At 41.6% G+C, this 23,211-nt stretch overlaps 1 protein-coding gene across 4 annotated transcripts in view; it reads left to right on the top strand.

The window, feature by feature from the left end:
• The window catches only part of ST7 (suppression of tumorigenicity 7), a 95,010-nt gene that overhangs the window by 4,437 nt on the left and 67,362 nt on the right, over positions 1–23,211 (top strand). Inside the window, exon 1 of one of the 4 annotated variants that reach the window (XM_081928984.1) lies at positions 14,183–14,631. The exons of the other annotated variants lie outside the window; for them this stretch is intronic. Within the exon in view, the coding sequence (XP_081785110.1) occupies positions 14,610–14,631 (22 nt within the window). The 5' untranslated portion in view covers positions 14,183–14,609. Of the gene's footprint in view, positions 1–14,182; positions 14,632–23,211 lie in introns of those variants that run through there. 4 annotated transcript variants of the gene reach the window in all.

Here is a 23,211-nt window from a genome sequence, read left to right as displayed (position 1 = left end):
CAATGCCAGTCAGTTTACCTTTAGCCCCTGTGCTGTGCCAGCCTGGAGCTGCTCCACACAACCTCCCACACTTACCTGGGAGTAAACCCCACTGAATTCTTTTTCTTTGAATTATTAGGACATACTTCAGGGTAGACATGTTTGGGTTTGTACTGTAAGAATGCGAACTTACTGGCCACAGTTCAGTGCAGGATCCCGTAGAAATCAACAAGCTGAAGCCCAATTGCATTTGTATTGGATTGTGGCCTTCCCTTCTTAAAATCCAGTGGCGTAGCGGGGGGGGGTGCAGGGGGTGCCGGCCGCACCGGGCGCAACATCTGGGGGTTAGGGGGCGCAAATCCACGGGTTAGGGGGCACAAATTACTTGCCTTGCCCTGGGTGCTGACAACCCACGCTACGCCACTGTTAAAATCTATTAAAAATTTAAGGATGCAATTAGTCTTGCAGCAGAAAAGTTGTGAAAACCCAGACAAAGAGGCTCCTGAGGAGGTTTCACAGGAAAGCTGATAAATCTAAAATGTGACTTCCCAAAAATAACCACGATGGTTTCAGTTGGTTTTGTTCCTTCCCCTGTACCCCCCTCCCCGACAATAGCACCTCCTTTCTCTCTTTTATGACTGTAAGTGAGATTGCATTCTGTGTTGTAGAATAACGAAGCTGCTTTTATTCAACATTTGTTTAGTACAGGGGTAGGCAACCTAAGGCCCGTGGGCCGGATGCGACCCAGTTGCCTTCTCAATCCGGCCTGCGGACTGTCTGGGAATCAGCGTGTTTTTACATGAGTCGAATGTGTGCTTTTATTTAAAAAGCATCTCTGGGTTATTTGTGGGGCATAGGAATTCATTCCTTCTCACCTCCCCCACAAAAAAATATAGTCCGGCCCACCACATGGTCTGAGGGACAGTGAACCAGCCCACGGGTGAAAAAGGTTGCTTACCCCTGCTTTAGTGCTAATACAGTAGGTTCTGACCAGGAAAACAATGCAACGAAACAGACTGGGCACCTACATTCAGCAAGAAGGACCAGGGTGAATAGGAACTGGTTAGCCGGTAGGGGGGGGGGGAAATGGAGAACATGTCATATTGTGGTGGAAAACTTTCCTGTGGGAGTTTCTTCATGCTTCTTTGGATTCATGTATTCAGCAGAATTGAGATTCTGACACCTGAGCTAGGGCAGAATAAAATTACATTGAATAGCAGGTGCCTCGTAATAAAGTACCCGTGAAAACAAACAAACAAACAAATGAAACAAAAACAAGGAACTGGGGAAAGTAGAGATACGCGAATTCAAAAAAGTGGAGAGGACCAAGAATTCTCACTGCATACACACAATACATTTAAGGCACCTCCAAAAAAAATGGAGGTGTCATCCGTTTTAGCCCGAAATGTGGCTCCTAGATATTTCCCCTCTGAAGAAATACTTCCATGCATCACCCCCACCCCTTTTTCTGGTCCAGAAATAGGAAACCTGATGAAGTGTTTGGATCTTGAGGACAGGGAGAATTTATATTATTTAAATTTATAGGCTGTCTCTTAGAGCAAATCTATCTTACAAGGCTGCTTACTTAAAACAACCATAAAGTACAGTCTCACATTTCATTAAAACAACTGGCAGCCTAAAACAATTCACAGCCAATAACACGTCATTATAATTAACTGAAACAACTTGAGCAGTTTCAGACTAACACCAAATAATTCCTTTACAGAGACGTAACCTGAACTAAGTGGAGTTTTAAGGCCTGTTTAAAAGTCTGTACCAGTGGGGTCCATATGCATATCACAATAATACTCTCTGGCGATTGTGCATAGGATTGTTGATTTAGTGTATTTAAGTATACACTATACAACAGGGCAATAAGGAAAAATCTGATTGTTTATAAGTTATCATAATCAATACATTCATGTTCACAAACTTTCTGGAAATGAGCTTAGCTGCAAACCAGCCTCTAATGTTCTCTTGCTGTCTTTTGTAATGCAATTTATTTATTTGGTGAACGTTTAAGGCACCCTGTGGTATAAAACAGCCAGTTTCAATCTCCAGCATCTTCAGTTAGGGACAACCATTGCAAGTCAGTGTAGATGAACGACACTGTGCAGTTGGAAGAGCTTGCTTCAAGGCAGTTTCCTATGTTACTAGCTTTTGGAATTATGTGATTATTTTCTTCAGGACATTTTTTTTTTTTTTTTGCAATAAGAGGTTCTGAATGCATTCTGCTTCCCATAAATAAAGCACAATCTCTGCTATGTTTCATTCTGAAGGCTAAAATGTTGTTTATAAATAACACATCGGTCTAAGCTAAGGCCTTTCAGGTTGGCTTGACTGCAGAAGCTTTCAAGGTGAAATCAAGCTCTGCTGCATTTGTGTCATAATATTACTGTAATAATCCTAAAAACGAGAGGTTTAAAGCATATTTTAATGCTGATCCAAACTCCTGCTACAATACCTGCCCCCCATCTCACCTTCCTCAGTTTTTTCAAATTCTTCCTCATGACTCCCAAATCCTTTCTTGACTGTTATAAAACTCCAGTTTTGCCATGTCTATGTTTTCTGCTGCCAGTTAACCCAAACTTCTCTTTTGTCAAATGCAGTCCTCTCCCTTTGTCTTTCACCAAGTAACACCATAAATAAGTCGTGTCGGAAAATTAATTCCAGAAAGTGAAATCTTCGTGCTTTCAAAATACTTTGTGTTGGTCATGGGTTTTTGGCTACAGATTCAAAAATGCCTAAAGGCTGCATCTTTAGCACCATATCTGTAAATCTTGTGTGCAGGGCCTGAGATTGCTTCTCTTAGGTGCTATTTGGATGTGAATGTGTAAGAATAAAAGCAGCAGTTTTCCTCAGTACAGTGGTACCTCGGGTTACAGATGCTTCAGGTTACAGATTCTGCTAACCCAGAAATAGTACCTCGGGTTAAGAACTTTGCTTCAGGATGAGAACAGAAATCGCACAGCAGTGGCGCGGTGGCAGCGGGAGGCCCCATTAGCTAAAGTGGTACCTCAGGTTAAGAACAGTTTCAGGTTAAGAACGAACCTCCAGAACGAATTAAGTTCTTAACCCAAGGTATCACTGTATAACTGAGTATAAGCCATTGTTGTTGTTTAGTCGTTTAGTCGTGTCCGACTCTTTGTGACCCCATGGACCAGAGCACGCCAGGCACCCCTGTCTTCCACTGCCTCCCTCAGTTTGGTCAGACTCATGTTGGTAGCTTCGAGAACACTGTCCAACCATCTCGTCCTCTGTCGTCCCCTTCTCCTTGTGCCCTCCATCTTTCCCAACATCAGGGTCTTGTCCAGGGAGTCTTCTGTTCTCATGAGGTGGCCAAAGTATTGGAGCCTCAGCTTCAGGAGCTGTCCTTCCAGTGAGCACTCAGGGCTGATTTCCTTCAGAATGGAAAGTTTTGATCTTCTTGCAGTCCATGGGACTCTCAAGAGTCTCCTCCATCACCAGAATTCAAAAGCATCAATTCTTTTGCGATCAGCCTTCTTTATGGCCCAGTTCTCACTTCCATACATCACTACTGGCAAAACCATAGCTTTAAGTATATGGACCTTTGTTGGCAAGGTGATGTCTCTGCTTTTTAATAAGCCATTAGTAGCTAATCTGCCTCCACTACTGGAAAAGTTTCACCTGTGCACCTGGGCTTGTTATTTTTCAGGTTTTACCAGTGCCTCTCAGGGGTGGGGAAGAGGAGAATGGTTATTGTGGAATTCATTCCTTATTCATCTGTTTGGAAAGTCCTGTTGTGAGCAGGACAGAGGGACAGCAGGATGGGGGAAGACAAACAAACATGTAGGAAAATTCTGTGTATAGGAATGTCAACATCCCTTTCATTCTCTGCTATCTTCTCTTTATCAGTCCGAATATGTGGTTAGGTTATCCTGTCTGCTTTCTACTGCATGTCTTGGCTGTTGGAACCATCAGAGATTCATCTGATGAAGGAGAGCAATTCCTTTTTTCCCTAGCCAAACATACTGGCTGTGTTGCTTTTTCCAGATTCCATAAGTTAGGTATCCATCATCTCATTACATTATTATTTATTTAGATTCACTTCTTGCCATCTCTTGGGTTTTATTTCATTTTCATAGCAAACCCTGTAGAGTCAGTTGTTTTCGGGGAAGAGGAAAGGGGTACTCATAATTTCATAATTATTTAAATAAGTAATATGCTTACTGGTTTAGGGAAATTAGCCACATGGCTTCTCAAAATGGAGTTTGCTAGAACAAAGCTAAGCACACAAGTTACAAGTTTTATGCTCCATAGATCTCCTGGGTTCCCATGAAAGGATCATTACAGGGCAGTCATAAATTTTACTCCACACTGTGTGGTACTATGCAGCATTGCTATGTAGGCTGAAATGGTATGTTTTTTCAAGGTGTTTTAACTGTCACTTTGGTATAGCTCAACTGCTTCAGTTTATAAGCATCGCTATCTTTCACAAGTTATGATTTTTCCAGTTTCAATACACCTCATGGCAGATGGTGTGAGACAAGACAGTCCTTAGATGTTGAGCCATTGTGGTCTGCTACTAGATGCCAGGTATGATCTGAAGATACATGAGGCAACTTACTACCTTGCAGAAGATGAACAGATCTAGGTGTGGTTAGTGACTAGACAGGAGACATCTGTATGCCATGCCTTGGGCTCCAGGAAGGAAGAAGAGTGGACAATAAATATAGGAAATAAATTAAATTAAATTAAATAGATGTTTCCATTGGGCCAGCTGCTAGCAGCACACAGCAATGGTTTTGTATACAAGTAAAGCATAATTGTTTATTTTTTCTTTTATACTGGTGTGTCAGATTCAGGGTGGATTTTATTTAAATCAAATCAATTTAAATCACTAGTCAGTAAGACTTGATTTAAATCACTAGTCAGTAAGACTTTATTTACGTAAATCACCCCACCCCACCCCGCCCAGAAAAACTCATTCTTGCTGGTATAATCTTAATATTTACAATCAGATGAAGGTTTCATTTTTGGAATAATAAATTTTCAGAGTAGTTTTTACAGTTATATCAAAAATTACTGATTTGGTTATACTATTAGAAATACATTGACAGATAATTAGGAAATTATTGTGAGGTTTAATAAGTTAACTGTTTATATTTGGAAAAGTTTTCTGCTGTACTTTATTGGAAGGAGAAAAATAATCATTTCCTTAACAACAATGTAAACAATTTATTTAACTGAAACAATAACATTATAGCATATGTATCCATGTTTGTTAACTGATGTGGTTGTGATTAAACGATTTTTTTTAAAAAAACACACCTTAGACTGAATTTTAGCACACATAAAAAATTTAAAACAAATTCTTATTTCCTGATGAATAGCCTTTGGACTATAATGTAACTTAAATAGAAAACTATCTTTAGAAAGATTTTCCCTCCAAAAGCATTTTATTTTAAAAATCCAACTTATTTATTTTTTAAAAATCCGATTTAAAGGGGGGGGGGGAATCCAATTTAAATAAAAAAAATTATCCACCCTGGTCAGATTATTATGTTGTACCTGAAATACTGTTTTCTGCTTCTGTGTTGGTGTATGTGCAAACCTGGCCTTTTAAAACTAATAAGCAAAATACTGAACGTGTTTGAAGGTAGGGGATTCACAACCTATTAAATGCATTCCATATAATTTAGAAATTTTAAAATCTTTCAAATGCTTTTGCCATCTCTAAAGTTCGTCCGTGCTAAGCTTTGCACTCCTTATGTTGCTCTCTATACAGTCACTGTTTACTGACTGAAATTTTATACTCATCAGTGGTGTTTGGATTTAGGAGATCCATTTTATTATTTACATTATGAGAGGGGATGGATAAGAAATGTCATAGTAATGAGAGAGGAATGGCCAAGCCTTATACCAAACACTAGAGGTCAGCCTTCAAACACTATAAAATGCTATAAAATTCAACTTCACTGACCTCTGGAGCTCAGGAAAGGTAATTGGCAGTGAAGGATTATGGGAGATGTAGTACAAAAATTGGTAGGGCATTTGTGTTTGAAGTAGAAAGTGGGGGGAAATCAATGGAAGCAGACATTTTTCTTTTAATTATAGTAGTATCTTAAATGGGGATCCCAGACAACTGTTTATCAGGCACTGACCAGCCTATCGCCTGCTTCGTTTTAAGATTGCAGTAGTCTCATGTATCCTCAGGCTGTGCCATTCCATCTTGTCATAATCCTACAGAATACAGATATTGATGGTATAACTAAGCACTATAGTGACATTTCTCAATAAGGGAATGTCCAGACAGAAAATGTGGCAGGGGCAGGGAGGAGGATACCTGATGTTCTAACTGTCTACCAGGCCTGGACAGAGTTTATCCGAGGGCCCAGGATGGGAGTCTTGTTAGAACAAAAAAGCAGCCAGTCCCTGGCAGGACCCCCTGGCCAGTTTGAGACCTGGGGAAAGTGTAAGACCTCGGTCCAGTATACCTGAAGGAGCATCTCCACCCCCATCATGGACACTGAGGTCCAGCGCTGAGGGCCTTCTAGCGGTTCCCTCACTGCGAGAAGCCAAGTTACAGGGAACCAGGCAGAGGGCCTTCTCGGTAGTGGCACCCGCCTTGTGGAATACCTTCCCACCCGATGTCAAAGGAAAAAACTACCACCAGACTTTTAGGAGACATCTGAAGGCAGCCCTGTTTAGGGAAGCTTTTAATATCTGAAGGACTATCGTATTTTAATATTTTATTGGAAGCCACCCAGAGTGGCTGGGAAAACCCAGCCAGATGGGCGGGGTATAAATTATTTATTATTTGTTGTTGTTGTTGTTGTTATTACCTGGATGCTCCTGGCCTGCTGGCAACACTCAGCAGCCACAAGCATTGCCGGTTAGATAGTTGGTTAAAGCGTGGTGCTGATAACACCAAGGTAATAATCCCTGTCTGGGGGCATATTCCTGCATTGCAGTGGGCTGGACTAGATGATCCCTGGAGTCCCTCCCAGATCTATGATTCTAAGATATACTGAGAAGTGCCACTGTCTGTGCTGATTTGTTATTTCACATGTCTCTTAGTGGCATCAATACGGCTGGCATGGTCCAAGTCAGGAATTACCAACAGAATAGTTAACAAAATTGCACACATCCTTAACTTCTTTCTGGTGCAGACTGCTTTGATGTTAAGTCATTCAATCAGTGGTGAGGGACTGGTCCTAAACCTAATTGGGATTAATATATTTGGACATTTGGAGTTGATGGGCATGCCTTCCTGTGCATGTCAGGATCTTTGAAATAGGCATAGCTAGATTTATGCTTTTATTTAGGCTCTTGAAGATGCTGCCGTTCTTTTCCGAAAGACTGCATGTAACTTCTGAGGGAAGAGTTTTCATAAGTGCTGACAGCTGCATACTCCCTCATGTTGTGTTCTGGTAATTGCATTACTGCACTGCATTACTCCATTAGAGCAAACCACCAAAAACCACTTGGTATTTGTTTTGTTCTTCATTCTTTGGATGAGTAAGAGTGTCAGTTTTGCGGTTACCACGACAAAGGTTTGTAGTGCAAAATAATTGCTCGTGGATTTGTAGAGTATTGGTAGCGATGTAAATGGGACACTAAAGAACAGTGGTCCACAGAACACATCCTAATAGGTGGACTGCTAAAAAAAAATACAATTTATGGGGCAATTCTAGTTTATTTGGAAGACATACTCTCTGATGTGGAAGCATTTAGAGCCCAAACATACAAAAAGTGGTTGGACTGATTAATTAGTAGTAAAGAAAAGGCACTTTGCAGACTGTTCCTATTCTGTTGCTTGTTCCCAGGATGAGTCTGCCTGGCACTGAGAACTGCTTGGGAGGCTCAGCCTCAGAAGCTCTATTATCAATCAGTAATTGGTTTCCCTGTGGTCTTCCAGATGACCATCAGCCAGGGATGATGGGAGTTGTAGCTCAACAACAAATGGAGATCCAAAGAAGGCTATGAGAAATGGTGGGCACTGGACACTGAAGGCTGGTTATGCATTAAATGATTGTTTGAGGTATGAATGCCTGGAAATCTTTGGACTCAGTTTGTTCTTAGTACCTTTCAGCCTTATATTCATTTTATGTAAGGGGAGATAATAGAAGTACTTTAACATGGGTGGCAATGCACTGAACAGCAATCTTTCAGTAGCCTACAGGAGGCCTACGTTTTGCATTATACTGTATTCTGGTTCCTAATAATTCCATTGTAGGCATCTTAACACAACACAGCCTGCAACACAATGTGATCGGCCACAGGTGTAACAGCATCCACGTCCTACGTTAAATTCAGCAACTGAGAAAACATGAACTAAGATTAATTTTTATTGGGCCAGTGGGCTGCCCGTGAAAATTATTATCATTGGGTTGTATCCAACTAATGTTCTCTGTTTGCACAACAGAACTTTCCCTCCTTTGCTCTCCATGTGCCTCCTAAATCTGGGCTGGGGTTCTCCGAACGCTCCAGAGCAGATATGGGGAGGGTGCAGTACAAAAAACAGCTGAATACAAGTGTTAAAACAATACAAAATGAACATTTAAGGCAGAGAGAGAACTTTTTATCCCACTGGATGAAATTTGTGACTTGGAGTTAGAAAAACAGAATCGGCAATGAATTGCCTATTTTAAATGAGCCTAGTAATTTAAATTTAGCCTAGTAATTGATAGATGTTTCTACAGCCTATTAATAACCATCATAACAACTTACATCGCTATCAGTAGTGGCTGCATTACTGCAAGAATAATATTGTTATTAAACTTCACCGTCTTTTTAGGTGTCATTTCATTATGGCTGAAATGATCAACATTTCAAATCAGTTTTGATTGTATGGGGGAGGAAAGCCAAAGCATAGGCGAAAATATGTTTTGTTGGATTCATCTCATAGTTTCTGAGTCACTCTTCCTGTAGAAGAATTGATGAATGGCGGAAAGGATGACTAAGCAAGCCCATTGGTTTTGGAAATGGATCGTGCTGCATTCCCAGCCATTAAGTTTTAAAATGTATGTGCAGTGAAAAGTGCAAGGCATGTTTAATTTCCAGGCTAACTCTGGAGGGGGGGAAAGCTGCCACTTTAAACAGTTCTGAAAAGAGTTCCTAGGCAAAGAAAGGGATGTGAAGTCCATAGTCTGTTCTGCTTGAGTCCTTTGCAAAATACTGTACTTAACATTTTTTTTTTTGCATGAATTAAACCAGTTTTACGATCCTGGGGAGGATAGGGGGGGAAGTCCTGTTGCACAAGTGTAAATCCTTGCACTGAGGGGAGAATGCAAGGCATTCAGCCAACATAACTGGTGCAGGATTGCTGTAATATGTTCTGACTCTTTGGCCCCACAAGCATTCTTAATGCTGCTTTCTGTGCCAGTTCAAGTTTCCAGGTTGGCTTCAAAGGCAGCATCCTGGCCCAGAGCACGTAAGAAAATCAGATAGGTTTCCATGAAGGTACTGATGACTCGCTCCTAAGAATTAAACTATATAAGGGAAATGAAAGGTGTTTGTTTAACCAACTTATAGTGCTGTTAAGCTTACCCATAAGTCTTTTGTAGGTCTGGTATTTTTCACAGCTTTGACAAGATGCCCATCTGGTTTACTGTTGGGTATGGGAAGCTAACTCTGCCATGTCAGGGTTACTGTGCTAAGAGATGGATATTCACCTTCAGGTTACTATGAGACAAACGATCCCAGGATTGGTGATTGAGTCCAGAGATAAGGATCAATATATGTTGCAAAACCTGTTCAGAATACACACATGGCGGTACTATTTTTGCTGAAGTTTCTTGGCTCTCTGGAAGCTCTGTGAGCAAACAGTACTGAATCTTTTTCGAATTGACAGCTGCCATGGACTGCCCAGGTAAAGATACCATTTATAATACTTTGATTAACAATTTGCTGGATATATTATTAAAGTTCATATCCAATATTTAATTTCAGAACAGAGGTGTAATTGATAACAATCAATAATCAGCCATTCCCTTCCCATGGCTTCTGCTTTCTGCTGATTTGAAATATGTATGTTTCATATGCCTTAGTAGTTAAGTCCTAGCTAATCTGTTTACCTTTTGTTGAGGAATCTGAGCTTCACTGAACATTACCCATAAAGAACATAAGTTGTGCATGCCGCCTAGCTGCCCTGCAGAAGATCAACTTGGAGAGACAGTGAATGATATTTCTTTCATTTATACAGAGATTAATACAAGTGCATTGCGAAGAAATATTACAACATTGCAAGGTTGGTCTGGAGGCATTTTTGTCCACAATTTAGAATGTTATCCTGACAATGAGGAATGTATTCAGAAATCCAGTTTGGGTTAGGGGATCTTAAGCTGCTGAGATATGCTGGAAAATTTTGTGGTGTGGCAGTGAAAGAGATGGCAGACTGCTAAGTTCAAATAAAACGTTTCTAGAAACTTTCAGTGGAATGCTGGACTGGTGATACAATCATATACATGTCCACTCAGAAGTGAGCACCATTTACCTTAATGGGACTTATTCCAGATAAGTGTGCATAGACTCAAGACTAAATCTGACCTAAACATAGACCTAGAAGAAAGGCAGAGAAAAGTGTTTGAAAAATTTGGGTTGCTGAATGCAGAGGGAGGAACAGAGTAGCAGGGGAACTTAGATAAGAAGTTTCTGGGAGACCTTTTCCTGCACTAACATCTGATTGACTCTTCAGAAGCAGTTGATCTGAAGCACTTGTCTGTTGGAAAGAATGTGACAAGATCAAAAAGACCAGCTGCCCACTTTTTAAATCTTAACTTTCATTTCTCCTTTATCTTGAAGGGAGATCCCTCACTCCTTCCTTTTAGACCCTCCTGAAAAGCACTATTCGTTCACGTTACAATTCTGCAGATTAGTGAGATGAAAGGAATATATTTTGAAGTCCTAAATTTCAGGGTTTCATCAACAAGCTTCATAACACCTTTTTTATATAAGATATTTATTAAATTTTCACAGATTAGATAATAACAAAACAAAAAATAACAAACAATACACAAACAAAAAAGAACAAGTATAATTTCAATCCCTTATTTTCTTAAACTTACTTCCCCGACCTCCTCATACCTCCCCTTTCTGTATCCCAATTTCTAATTATTAGTTCAGCAAATCCTCTCCATTAATTTTCAGTTAATTTCTAACCTTTCTTTTCTTTTTACATAACCCTTTCAGCTGAAAACCACTTATTTTCTAAACCATCGTCATGCTAGCATTCATTAATTTTGCAATGTTTCCTAAGATAGTCTTTAAATTTCTTCCAATCTTCTTCCGCCGTCTCTCTTCCCTGGTCTCGGATTCTGCCAGTCATTTCTGCCAATCCCATGTAGTCTATCACCTTCATCTGCCATTCTTCCAAGGTGGGTAGATCTTGTGTCTTCCAGTGCTTTGCGATGAGAATTCTTGCTGCTGTTGTAGCATACATAAAGAATGTTCTATCCTTCTTTAACACCAATTGGCCGACCATGCCCAGGAGAAAGGCCTCTGGTTTCTTCGGAAAGGTATATTTAAATACCTTTTTCATTTCATTATATATCATTTCCCAGAAAGCCTTAATCCTTGGGCATGTCCACCAAAGGTGAAAGAATGTACACCTACCTGTACTTAAATTCCTGTCCTCTGGGAGACCTGCCTCCCAAATGACACGAAAAGTTGCAAATGCAGTGGAACGTAGCTTATTTACAAAGTGGTGAAAGTTCCTAGACTGTTGGATGGATTGGTGAGAGCCATGTGACTGAACTGGAGCAACTAGCTTAAACCTCCTCACATGCTGAGATTCTCACAGGTAGATGTAGACAGGGTGTTGGTGGTGAACAATAGATTACCTATTTCCTCCCAAAGTAAGAGGAAGTGACATAACTAAGCTTGGCAGGACAGCTTACTCTATGGCATTAACCTCTTCATGCATTAATTAGACATGGATATTTGGTTATATGAGGCTGATGATCCTGCAACATATACAAGCTCAGCCTGCACACTCACTACATCAGGGGTCGGCAAACTTTTTCAGCCGTGGGCCAGTCCCTCAGACCATGTGGTGGGCCGGACTGTATTTTGAAGGGAAAAAACCAAACAATTCCTATGCCCCACAAATAACCCAGAGATGTGTTTTAAATAAAAGCACACATTCTGCTCATGTAAAAACACCAGGCAGGCCCCACAAATAACCCAGAGATGCATTTTAAATAAAAGGACACATTCTACTCATGCGAAAACACGCTGATTCCTGTGTTTTTGAGAAGGCGATTGGGCTGCATCCGGCCCCTGGGCCTTAGGTTGCCTACCCCTGCACTACATGCTCAACAAGGATGAAAGGAATTATCATACTGCTGACAATTCAGGCAGAAGCTGGAGTCACAGTTCTGTTGCTCTCTTCCCTCCTCCTTCTGCAGCAAATCCAAAAGTACATCTTTCTGTATTCTAGATCTCCATTGCGTTCCTTCCCATTTCCAGTTCACCTGGCTGCTTACAGCACGGGTGCTGCTGCTGCTGCTTCTCTGAGGCAGGAGTACTTAAAAGTACTTAAAAGTAAAAAAATGAAGAGTGATGAAAGACAGTGCTTGTCTTAATTACCATAGTGTTTCCCATTGCTCAGTTTTTCTTACAAAATGCTGTTTTGTGGAAAGTGGAAACAGTAAGCTAGAAAAACTACTGCACATGTACTACTATATTTCCGCATCAGGTACATGTGCCTAAGCTCTATTGATGACAACATATTTTTAAAATGATATTTGTAGCAAAGACTAAGACATCTCCATAGCAAGTAGGAATGTGGAAATACTACTGTCTCTATTTTTTTATTTTTAAAAAAGCTTGGTAAAGTTAGCTGTGCCCAACGGGGGGGGGGGGGGGGGGATCAGACAATATCCTTTGCACCTTTGCCTATTATGAAAACCTTCCAATATGTTACATTATTTCTGGTCAAACATGCCCCATTTTGTTAGCATTTTCTTATGTAGCCCTTGTCAGCTATTTGGCCTACGACTGTTCTAACTGGAACTAAAATCCCTGTACTTTCCACCCCAACTTGCAAGCCTCATGTTTTGCATCTGTCAAACCGTCTTTTTCTTCCTACACGTAGTCAAAGGATGCAAAACTATTCATCATGATAATGTTCAAAATGGCAGTGCTCTGCTTCAAGATGATGGCACTGAATATCCTGTGTGGTTCAAGAGTTAGACATCCATTCCATTTGCACTAAAACAGGGGTCAGCAAACTTTTTCAGCAGGGGTCGGTTCACTGACCCTCAGACCATGTGGTGGGCTGGACTAGACTTGGGGGGGGGGAGAGAAATGAACCCACAAATATGCCCCACATATAACCCAGAGATGCATTTTAAATAAAAGGACACATTCTACTCATGTAAAAACATGCTGATTCCTGGACCATCCGCAGGCCGGATTTAGAAGGCAGTTGGGCCGGATCCGGCCCCCGGGCCTTAGTTTGCCTACCCATGCACTAAATGAAGACACTGAAAAGTTTTCATTGACTCAGTGTGCCAGCATGCTAATATATCCAGATCCAGTTTAATATGCACATTTTGCATATTTTGTTTGTTTATTGTTACATACAAGCCCCCTTGAGATCCAAATATGGGTTGTTTTTTATTTTCATTATGAGCAAAACCACAAGCGCATGTTTTGCCACACCTTGATCGAATATTTTGCAGGGCCAAGAGGCAAAATTGGCTTGGCTTGGGGTCATATTCACAGTCAATTCACAGTGCTTGGTCAGTGGTGCACAAACACACTTAGGAATATTTTCTCTCTCTCCCTCTTGTCAATTTATCAGAAAGGGTTTTGGAGTGAATCATAGACTCTGGGTTGCTCTTTGCTTGTTAAACAGCCATCTGCTCTAGGGCATACATTGAACATATGATAGCATATTGGGAGTAGATTTAATAATAATAATAATAATAATAATAATAATAATAATAATAATAATAATAATAATGTGGCTAGTGCATGGTAAGGAAGGACTTGCTGCAGCCGAGGAAATGTATTTACCATACATCCCAAGGCCAATGTTGCTTGCTCCCCATCCTCTAGCGTGCAGAAGGTTCCTTCTGTTTTAATCAGCAGGGAGGGGAAATATGTGTGGTTCTTTGTCTTCTGCGTTTTTTTGTGACAAAAGAATTCCCATTTGAATTGCGGTGCTCTATTCAGGCTCCCTCTGAGCCTGTGGTTAACAGCAGTCAGTCTTTGCAGTGTTCTGACGTCATCCAGTGTATGCATAAGCTATGCTATTGTCTTACTGAGAGCAGGGGCTGTGAATTGCAGTATCTGGTGTCTGCTACCTATTTCTGCCTCACTGCATCAGCAGAAGAGATACTGGCCTTCCCTTTGCTGGATTTTTTTAAAAAAATAAGTACCCCTGTTCCTTTGCTTTTTAAAAAAATTACAAAAAAAAATTGCTTCTGCGAAGAAGGACTTGTTTTGCTTTAAGAGCTGCAGAGAGAGGCAATCTGCAGAGTGGAGCTTGGGGAGGAAGAGAGGAAAATCTGGAGGCTGGCTAGCTGTGGGGACTGCGCTGTCTGGCTTCATGACCCTTGCTGTGTAGAAGCCTCATCCCTTCTCTGACACATTCCCCGCAGCTCTCTTTCTTTTCCCTTTTAACCCCTCTTTTGAGATTTGAGCATCTGGAGCCAGCCATGTTTGGCACAGAGTCGTCATGTAAGTAAACGTGTTCTCTCACTTGCATTTTGTGTTGGTGGGCAGGTCTGGCTGGCGGTAACTTCATTCTGCCGCGTCGAAGGGTTCAGAATAAAATAGTAATAGTAATAATAAAATACGTGGTTCCAGCTTGCTTGGTAAAGATGCTAGGGGGGAGGTTTCGATCGTCTCTCCTTCTGCGTGTCTTTGACTCTGGCAGCCAGACAGCCAAGAGCTGTCAGTGATTCTGAATCCAGGCCGCTTAAAAGATCCAAAAGAAAATGTGGTTTTGCTTGAATATGTTCTTTGTGTGTGAGCAAGACTGAAAGAGCAGCGTGTGCATGTACACACACACACACACACACACACACACACACACTTGCTATTGCAGTTGCAGTAATTAAAGAGTTACCCATGTGATAATGAGAGTGTTTGAAGGATTGCTGCAGGATTATGTGCCGGGCAGCTAGAACCTATTTAACAATGGAGTGCCAGCTTGCTGCTATATAATAAAACACAATTTTGTTTAAAGGCTTCTAAAGTTTGGTTTGTTGGTGTGATAGACTGCAGCATTGGGGATATAGTGAAAGCAATAATAATAATAATAATCATATATAATGTCAGTGGCTGGTTGTATATTGAAACTTACAAGCTGGGTCTGGTGCAAAGAAGGCAGCATAGATGTATGGCAGGTTTGTTTTCCATTTTAAAAAAACCATTGGGAAGCTACCAAAGTGAGAGAGGATTGTGTATTGGACGTTAGTCCTGATAATATTAGCGATGACAGTGACACCACTGGGAATCAGTACTGCCCAGTAGGCTTATAAACAAAAAGAGAAATAAAAATAAGATGTTGTGCTGACTTACAAGGGTATGGTATAACATGCACCAAAATAATTTGTGATCTGATTTTTGTTCACGGTGGGAAGGAATTTATTCGCCACAGTGGATTAATCTAGGTCCCTGATTAGAGAGGTCCCAGTTCTTTTAGATTGGTAATAGTGTGGGACAACAACTTCAGCCCTTAAAGGACTTGGATGTTTCCAAGGGTTAATTGGTTCTTTTGATTCAGCTTCCCACTCATCATAACACAATGCCTGTTCAAGGTCAAGGGAGAATAAAACGCATCACCATCTGTGCATTGTTTTAGTTTTCTTCCCTTTCCCAAGAAATGTTGCATTACTGGCCTCGTCTCTTAACTTTGGGTTGGGTTTTGGTTTTTTTTGCATATACATTTCCCAGTGACGGGTACTAAAAGTAGAATGTTGAACACTTTTTAGCCTGGCACTTGTGAATTACCTGGGGGATGCAACTTGCAAAGCGTCTACATGATCAAAAAGAAAAAAGAAATGGCTGCTATTGCTTCAACACTTTTACCCAAGGGTGTACAGGGTAATAGCTAACTGCAAAAAGCCATCTATATAAATAGTCCTGAAAATAAAGGACTTCCTTATTGTCTGCCGAACAGTACTCTTTCATAGAGTTGCCAGTGTGGTAACTATCTGGCTTCCCTTCTGATAACAGCTGGGCAAGCTTTTGTTTCCATGACATCCTGATTAATGCAATTTTTGGTTTCTAAAAGGGTGTGTGGAATTGTGGGGGGGCGGGGCGACGCTGCTTATTTTATGAAAATTATTTTACTTCCTTTTCGTTAACAGCAAACTCCAAATGGTTATAAAGTTGAGAATTTCAGAGAATAACCTTAGCCAGGGCTTTGTGCAGCCCCACCCCAAGTCCAAGACAGGTTAACTGCTTTTGCAAGCTTGACGGCTAGCAGTGCTGCAGCCAATCAGAGGAAGTGTTACGAGGTGTGTGTTTTTTCTTCCCATTTTCCTCTTTGCAGAAGGCCATTATCTCTCCTTTGTTTTAGGGCGGCTTCAGATGTGCACTGACCATGCTGAAAGTGTGAGAGGTCTGCAGTAGGCAAGGTGATTCTTCACCTTGCATTCAGGCTTGCCTCTAGAACACCCATTTCTGGGAACAGGTTTAAAGGTAGCACACCACAGAACATCACCTCATTGATTCCTTTTAAAGGTATTCTAGACATGTGCAATTCGGATGCATAGCGAGGTGCACGCCTGAAACTCTGTGTTCCTGGCTTGTTTTTATGCACATAAGACCCAAGCCTTTTCCCCCCTTTGCTATTTGATTCTGCCCCTAGCACTCAAGACTGCCCCCCCCCCGAAATGAGCTTTGGAGAGGCACATTATTATTTAATTTTCTCTATAAAGACATGTGGATGGCATTCAAGTATTGAGGCATGTAGAATATTGGCATGTGTTTTTAACCTCTTTTAGTTATAGTTTCATGGTTCATTTTTGTAGACCAGTCTGAGGTTTTATGACCGTCGAGCAGTATATAAATCATATGAAATAAATAAACTTAGTTTTACTCAGACCAGACCCATTGAAATTAATGGGCCTAACTTTTCTAGTGGGTCTAGTAAAATTTAGTTGCATACCACCCGTGGTATCTAGTTGGCCACTGTGAGAACAGGATTCTAGACTAGATGGTCCATTGGCCTGATGGTCCTTGTATGCTTATGGTTGCTCATCCTATCCCTGAAGCAGTATTTTGCACACTTTTTGAGATTGGTGGTCCCTCTTCTGAACCTCTTCTACCTTTGTGGCTCCTGCACCACAACCCTACACCATTTGACAAGTGAGTATGGAGATTCTTATGCATCAGTGCATGCAGTATCTGAATTTGAGTTGAATTTGCCCAACATTGGCATTAGAAGAGGAATAGAACAGGAGATTTGACTTCAGAAACCATACATACAGAACTCTGGCCATCGCTTTCTCTGCTTCCTTCATCACAAATCAGATGCGAGTCTGTGAAGGCTCCCTTCCTGGAGGCATTCACCTCTTTTTTTGTCTGATGTAGGAGAGGAGGGAAGGGAATTTTCTACCTGCCTCAGGACCATCTCCCTTCCTGAAATTTCACACTCCCTTGTGCTACTCTAAAGCCCTTTCATGGTTTACAGAATGAAAGTTGCCCTTTTTGTTGTTAATGGTATTAACAGGAAGTTAGAATAACATTTACAAAATATTTTAAAGCTTTGTGTAGAATAGATAACACACACACAAACAAACATCACACCACTTCCTAAAACCTGAAAGAGGTAGAGAAGTATGCCTGTTTTCTGCCCCCCCCCCCCGAAAATAACCTTAGCACCATGATGTTTACGTTTCCTGGTTATTAAAAAGTCATCAGTTGAAAGGTTTGGTTTTCTGGATTCTGCTTTTATCCTGTTACTCGTTTTATTCTGTTTTATATTTTTCTGCTTTATGTTTATCTTTATGTTTTTAATTTTTACTGGTAAACTGCCCAGAGAACCTTTGCTATTGGGCAGTATGCTTATATAGTCAGCCAGCTGATTTTATTGTTCATAGCCAATGGACATCACAGTACAGTATGAGCACAAATCACACAACTACAAAATGAAAAAGATTACATCCACCAGACCAGGACAAATCTGCAATGGGCATATGAATATTGCAAATAAATAGCATTCTTAGCTGGCTCAGCCAGCAAAAGATGCACATTATGCAGTTGCATAGGGTGGCATAATCACAAACTTGGGGATCCATGCTTTCGTGTTGCCTTTGGCTTGGCTGTGAGGGAAAGATACAGCAATCCAGAACCTTCTGTAGTGTTGCACGCGTGTGGAAGTTGGGAATAAACTTTTTAAGTATATTTCCGCCTGGAATGGCAGAAAATATTGTACCTGATAGCAGGACGAGGTTTTTACCAATTTTTTAATGTACTTGAAATGTTACCTCAAATTAGGGTACCCTCAGAGAGGATTGTGTTGCTTTTAAAAGGTGTATTGAATTGTTCAGATCAAGTGATGTGTCAGGTTACCAGTAGCCACAGTTGTTATGGGAAAAGGCAAGTTCAAGAGACGCTGGTTTCAGTTTATACAGAGAAAGGAAACCCTCAAGGTCACAGTGTCCAAACTGCTTATGAGGGGAAGTACCAGATAAGGATGGTTGTAGTTATTACCTTATCTAGACTTGATCGCCGTCCGGTACAGATCAAATGACAGCGCAATGTGTTGTTCCCAAGGTACAGCAAAGAACAGAAAACTGGACTTCCCAGCAGACAGAGCCCCATGATGTTGGGAATCAGGACTCTGTATAATGTATAACCATAGTACTTTTCCTCCTGCAAGAAATTTTGTTCTTTTTAAAAAAAATATATACAACAACAACAAATACAACACTTCCCATATATAATATTGTGACTATTACAGCGACCCATTTAAAGTAGGTCCAGTCGTGACCAACTCTGGGGTTTCGGCGCTCATCTCGCTTTACTGGCCGAGGTAGCCGACGTACATGGCCAGCATGACTAAGCCGCTTCTGGAGAACCAGAGCAGCACACAGAAACGTTGTTTACCTTCCCGCCGGAGCGGTACCTATTTATCTACTTGCACTTTGACATGCTATGAACTGCTAGGTTGGCAGGAGCAGGGACTGAGTAATGGGAGCTCACCCCGTCATGGAGATTCGAACCGCTGACCTTCTGATTGGCAAGTTCTAGGCTCTGTGATTTAACCCACAGCACCACCCGCGTCCCTCATTTAAAGTAGGTCAGCATTATTACCCTCATATTGCAGGTTGTTAGACTGGGGCTGAGACAGATTTGCTTGGCAGGGCATACCCAAACTATGCACTGTAAACATATCCAAGACACATTCTTCCCCCCAAAGAATTCTGGAAACTGTAGTTTCTTAATGGCAACAGGAGGGGGAACTGCAGTTTTCCCACACTAATACTACATCCTGTAGAATTCTGTCACTTGCATCTTAACCTGCACAATCAGAATGAAGTTCGGGAACCAAAGTGCTTTTTCTGCACAGCCTGAGCAGGAGCAGTGAACAATGTTATAGTTAATTGTTGTAGCTTGTCTTTACTTTAACCTCCCTACAGCCCTGCTCACAGTTGTGAAGAATATTCTTATGTTATGAGTGGTCCATATCACCATTAACAAAAAGAGGTAGGAAAAGGCCAATATATATGCAGACTATCCCTGGACAAAGTGACTTTTCTTCTTTAAATTCTCAAAGTTCTTAACCTACCTCAAGGTTGTCATCTAAACTAGACAGATGTTTCACTGATAGTCAATCGCAGTCAGTGCATCATTTGAAAAAGAATACTTCAGAGCTGTCTTTTCCCAAAATGGCATCTAGACGTTCCATTTTGGTGACTGTAACCTTGGTTTAAGGAGCCATTTGGCGCCTAGTTTCTGAGTTTCTAACACTTGATAAAATGGTGAGTCATCAACATAGTGAAATTGCAATGAAGGTAAACACCTTATTTGGTGTTGCCTTATTAGACGGTTTACAGGTAACATGGCAGGTTCCTCTACTATTGTTACTGAGGCCTTCAGCTAAGTGGAATGTGCTTCGTTCCCATTACTGTGTGTCTAGAATGATGACAGGATTTGATAACGTCTTTAAAATGCACTAAAGGAAAATAAAGATAGGCAATCCTCCATGGACAAGATCTGTTTAAATGGACTGAAATGGCACGAGGTAAAATTTAGACGGGACAGCAGAAGATCTTCTGAAGTGTGAATGTGGTTGAGCACAGAAGCAGGTTGTAGGTTGAGTTTTAGAGTCGATGTGCCTCTTTGCATGTTGATGAGAAACCAAAGCTACATGTGTGACTCTTAAGAGGTTAGCTGCAGAGGATGTGAAGGTGCCACTAAAGTGTTTTGATAGCCGCTAGCTTATGTGTGGGGAATCAAAAACAGTAGCCTTCCAACTAAACCAATCATCTAGTTTGGAAACCATAGTCTAGACCAGCCTTTCTCAACCTGTGGTTCCCCAGATGTTGTTGAACTACAACTCCCATCACCCCCAGCTAGCAAGGCCAGAGCTCAGGGATGATGGGACAACATCTGGGGACCCACAGGTTGAGAACCGCTGGTCTAGATCAAGGTTTGCCAAAATTGGGTCTACAGCTCTTGTTGGGACTAGAACTCCCATCACACCTCGCTAGCAGGACCAGTGGTCAGGGATGATGGGAGATGTAGTCCAAAAACAGCTGGAGACTCAAGTTTGGTAAACCCTGGTCTAGATGGTGATGTGGCCAATCAGTTACTACAATCTGAGATTGCTCGGGCTGTTTGAAATGCTGAATGAAACAGACTTGCGTTACTAAAATAGTAGGGAAAGAGCAGTCTTTGGGCACAGTCTAAGCAGGGAATTCTCCTGCACAATTCCCAGTGGAATAAATGAGTGTCGCTCAGGAATCTCTATATCTGAAAGCTTGCTACAGTGCTGCTGACGTTTATAGCAGTGTCCCCTGGCAATCCAACACCATTGTTTGTCCATGGGAACATGGAATACATTCTCTTCAGCACATGCCTATTAAGAGAAAAGGAGAGACAAAAAACAGTGATGCGTCAACAGCTGAGGTTTGTTTGTCCTTTACATTTTGATCCAACCGCTGATCCAATTTGGTTTCCATGTTTTGTTGTTCTCCTCTGCCCGTTCCATGGCACTCATTTTCCCATTTTCCACAGGCCTTACGATCTTCAGGTGTCCTATTTACTTAACTGAAAGCCCCAATTACATATCCTAGCATATTCCTTCTCTTCCCAGATGGTCCCCTCGTTGCAAATTGGGAACAATCCTCTATTGGCAATCTGTTCAGGAAACGACTGGCATGAACCCAACACCATAGACTCTTGCACAATATGATCTGCATTGTATATTGCTTCAGACTAAATTAGTATCTGAATTTAAAAGAGTGGAACTGCCGAATCGGGCAAAAAAAAGGGGAAAAAAAACAATTGCTGGGTGATGTTTTGTCTTAGTCTGGTTGGCAGTTAATACTGATAGCCATTCAGCTGGGGTAGTAGCTTAGAGCTTGAATACCAGCTGTGCTTCTCCATGTGCTGCTGTGCTATTCTCAGCTACTGTGAAAATGAGGCATTTCCATTTAATTTGCTTCTCTCCCCCCCACTAAACAAACAACCAAAAAAAGCAAACAAATGAGCCACAGCTATTGCATTTATTCCCATTAAACTCATTCAACTATATATACAGTAGGCTCTCTTTCACACCTTACTAAAAGGTAAAGGTACCCCTGCCCGTACGGGCCAGTCGTGTCCGACTCTAGGGTTGTGTGCACATCTCACTTAAGAGGCCGGGGGCCAGCGCTGTCCGAAGACACTTCCGGGTCACGTGGCCAGCATGACAAGCTGCATCTGGTGAGCCAGCGCTGCACACAGAAACGCCGGTTACCTTCCCGCTAGTAAGCGGTCCCTATTTATCTACTTGCACCCTGGGGTGCTTTCGAACTGCTAGGTTGGCAGGCGCTGGGACCGAGCAACGGGAGCTCACCCCGCCGCAGGGATTCAAACCGCCGACCTGACGATCGGCAAGTCCTAGGCGCTGAGGTTTTATCCACATCGCCACCCGCGTCCCTTTCACACCATACTAGTGCTATTTAAAATAAAATAAAAATTTATATTGCAGTTTAAGGAAGGGGAAACTAGTCATCCATTCTGTGGTGTGTGTGACTTTGCAGAATATTACTAGATTCTGATTTTGTCAACTACAGCTGCAGATAATCTAGTCCCGAAATTTCTGATGGTTTCAAATCTATAATGATGATGGAATATAATATTGTTACTTGTTCATTTCAAAGCATGTAATATAGATATATATTTATATGTATGTGTGTTAAAGATAGAGAGATAGCAACCGGAATTTGAGCGGTCATGAATATAGGTAAAGGGACCCCTGACTATTAGGTCCAGTCGCGGACAACTCTGGGGTTGCAGCGCTCATCTTGCTTTATTGGCTGAGGGAGCCGGCATACAGCTTCCAGGTCATGTGGCCAGCATGACTAAGCCGCTTTTGGCGAACCAGAGCAGTGCACGGAAACGTCATTTACCTTACCTTTGACGTGCTTTCGAACTGCTAGGTTGGCAGGAACAGGGACCGAACAACGGGAGCTCACCCTATTGCAGGGATTTGAACCGCCAACCTTCCAATGGGCAAACCCTAGGCTCTGTGGTTTAACCCACAGCGCCACCCGCCTCCCTGTCATGGATATAGCTGGCAGCAATTCATACTAAGTGAAAACAGGTGTAACTTTTGTAAAACAGTGACATCTGTTTGGGAATGGCTTTGCCACATTCAATTCAGGGTAAGACAAGCTTGGAAGAAAAAGACCTGTTCTTTGGCGGAAAGTTGACTGATGAGTTGCTGTGATGTCACGCAGCTCCAGCCTTTTCTTTCTAAATAGTGATGGCGGAACATATGAGTAGGTAAATAAATATACATGCACCACTTTAAGAACATAGAAAAATACAAAGCCGAAATTTGTGGGTGGAAGAAAACCATATTATTCACTAGGGGTGAAGATGTGAGATCAGCGGCCAGATCATTGTTCCATGTAGCTCAGTATGAATGACAGCTGCTCTCCATGGTTTGTTAGGGAACATTTCCATCCCCAACTGAAGATAGCAGTGTTTATACTTTGAACCCTCTGCAGGTAAGCATGTGCTCAACCACTGAGCTGTAGCACTTCTCTGAAAAGAAACATGGGCAACCTGTTTGGGATGCAGAGGTACGAC

Source organism: Podarcis melisellensis (assembly GCF_964234715.1).
Source record: "Podarcis melisellensis genome assembly, chromosome: 10".
NCBI lineage: Eukaryota > Metazoa > Chordata > Lepidosauria > Squamata > Lacertidae > Podarcis > Podarcis melisellensis.
The sequence above is the reverse complement of the archived record's forward strand: the minus strand, read 5'-3'. Positions and strand labels throughout refer to the sequence as shown.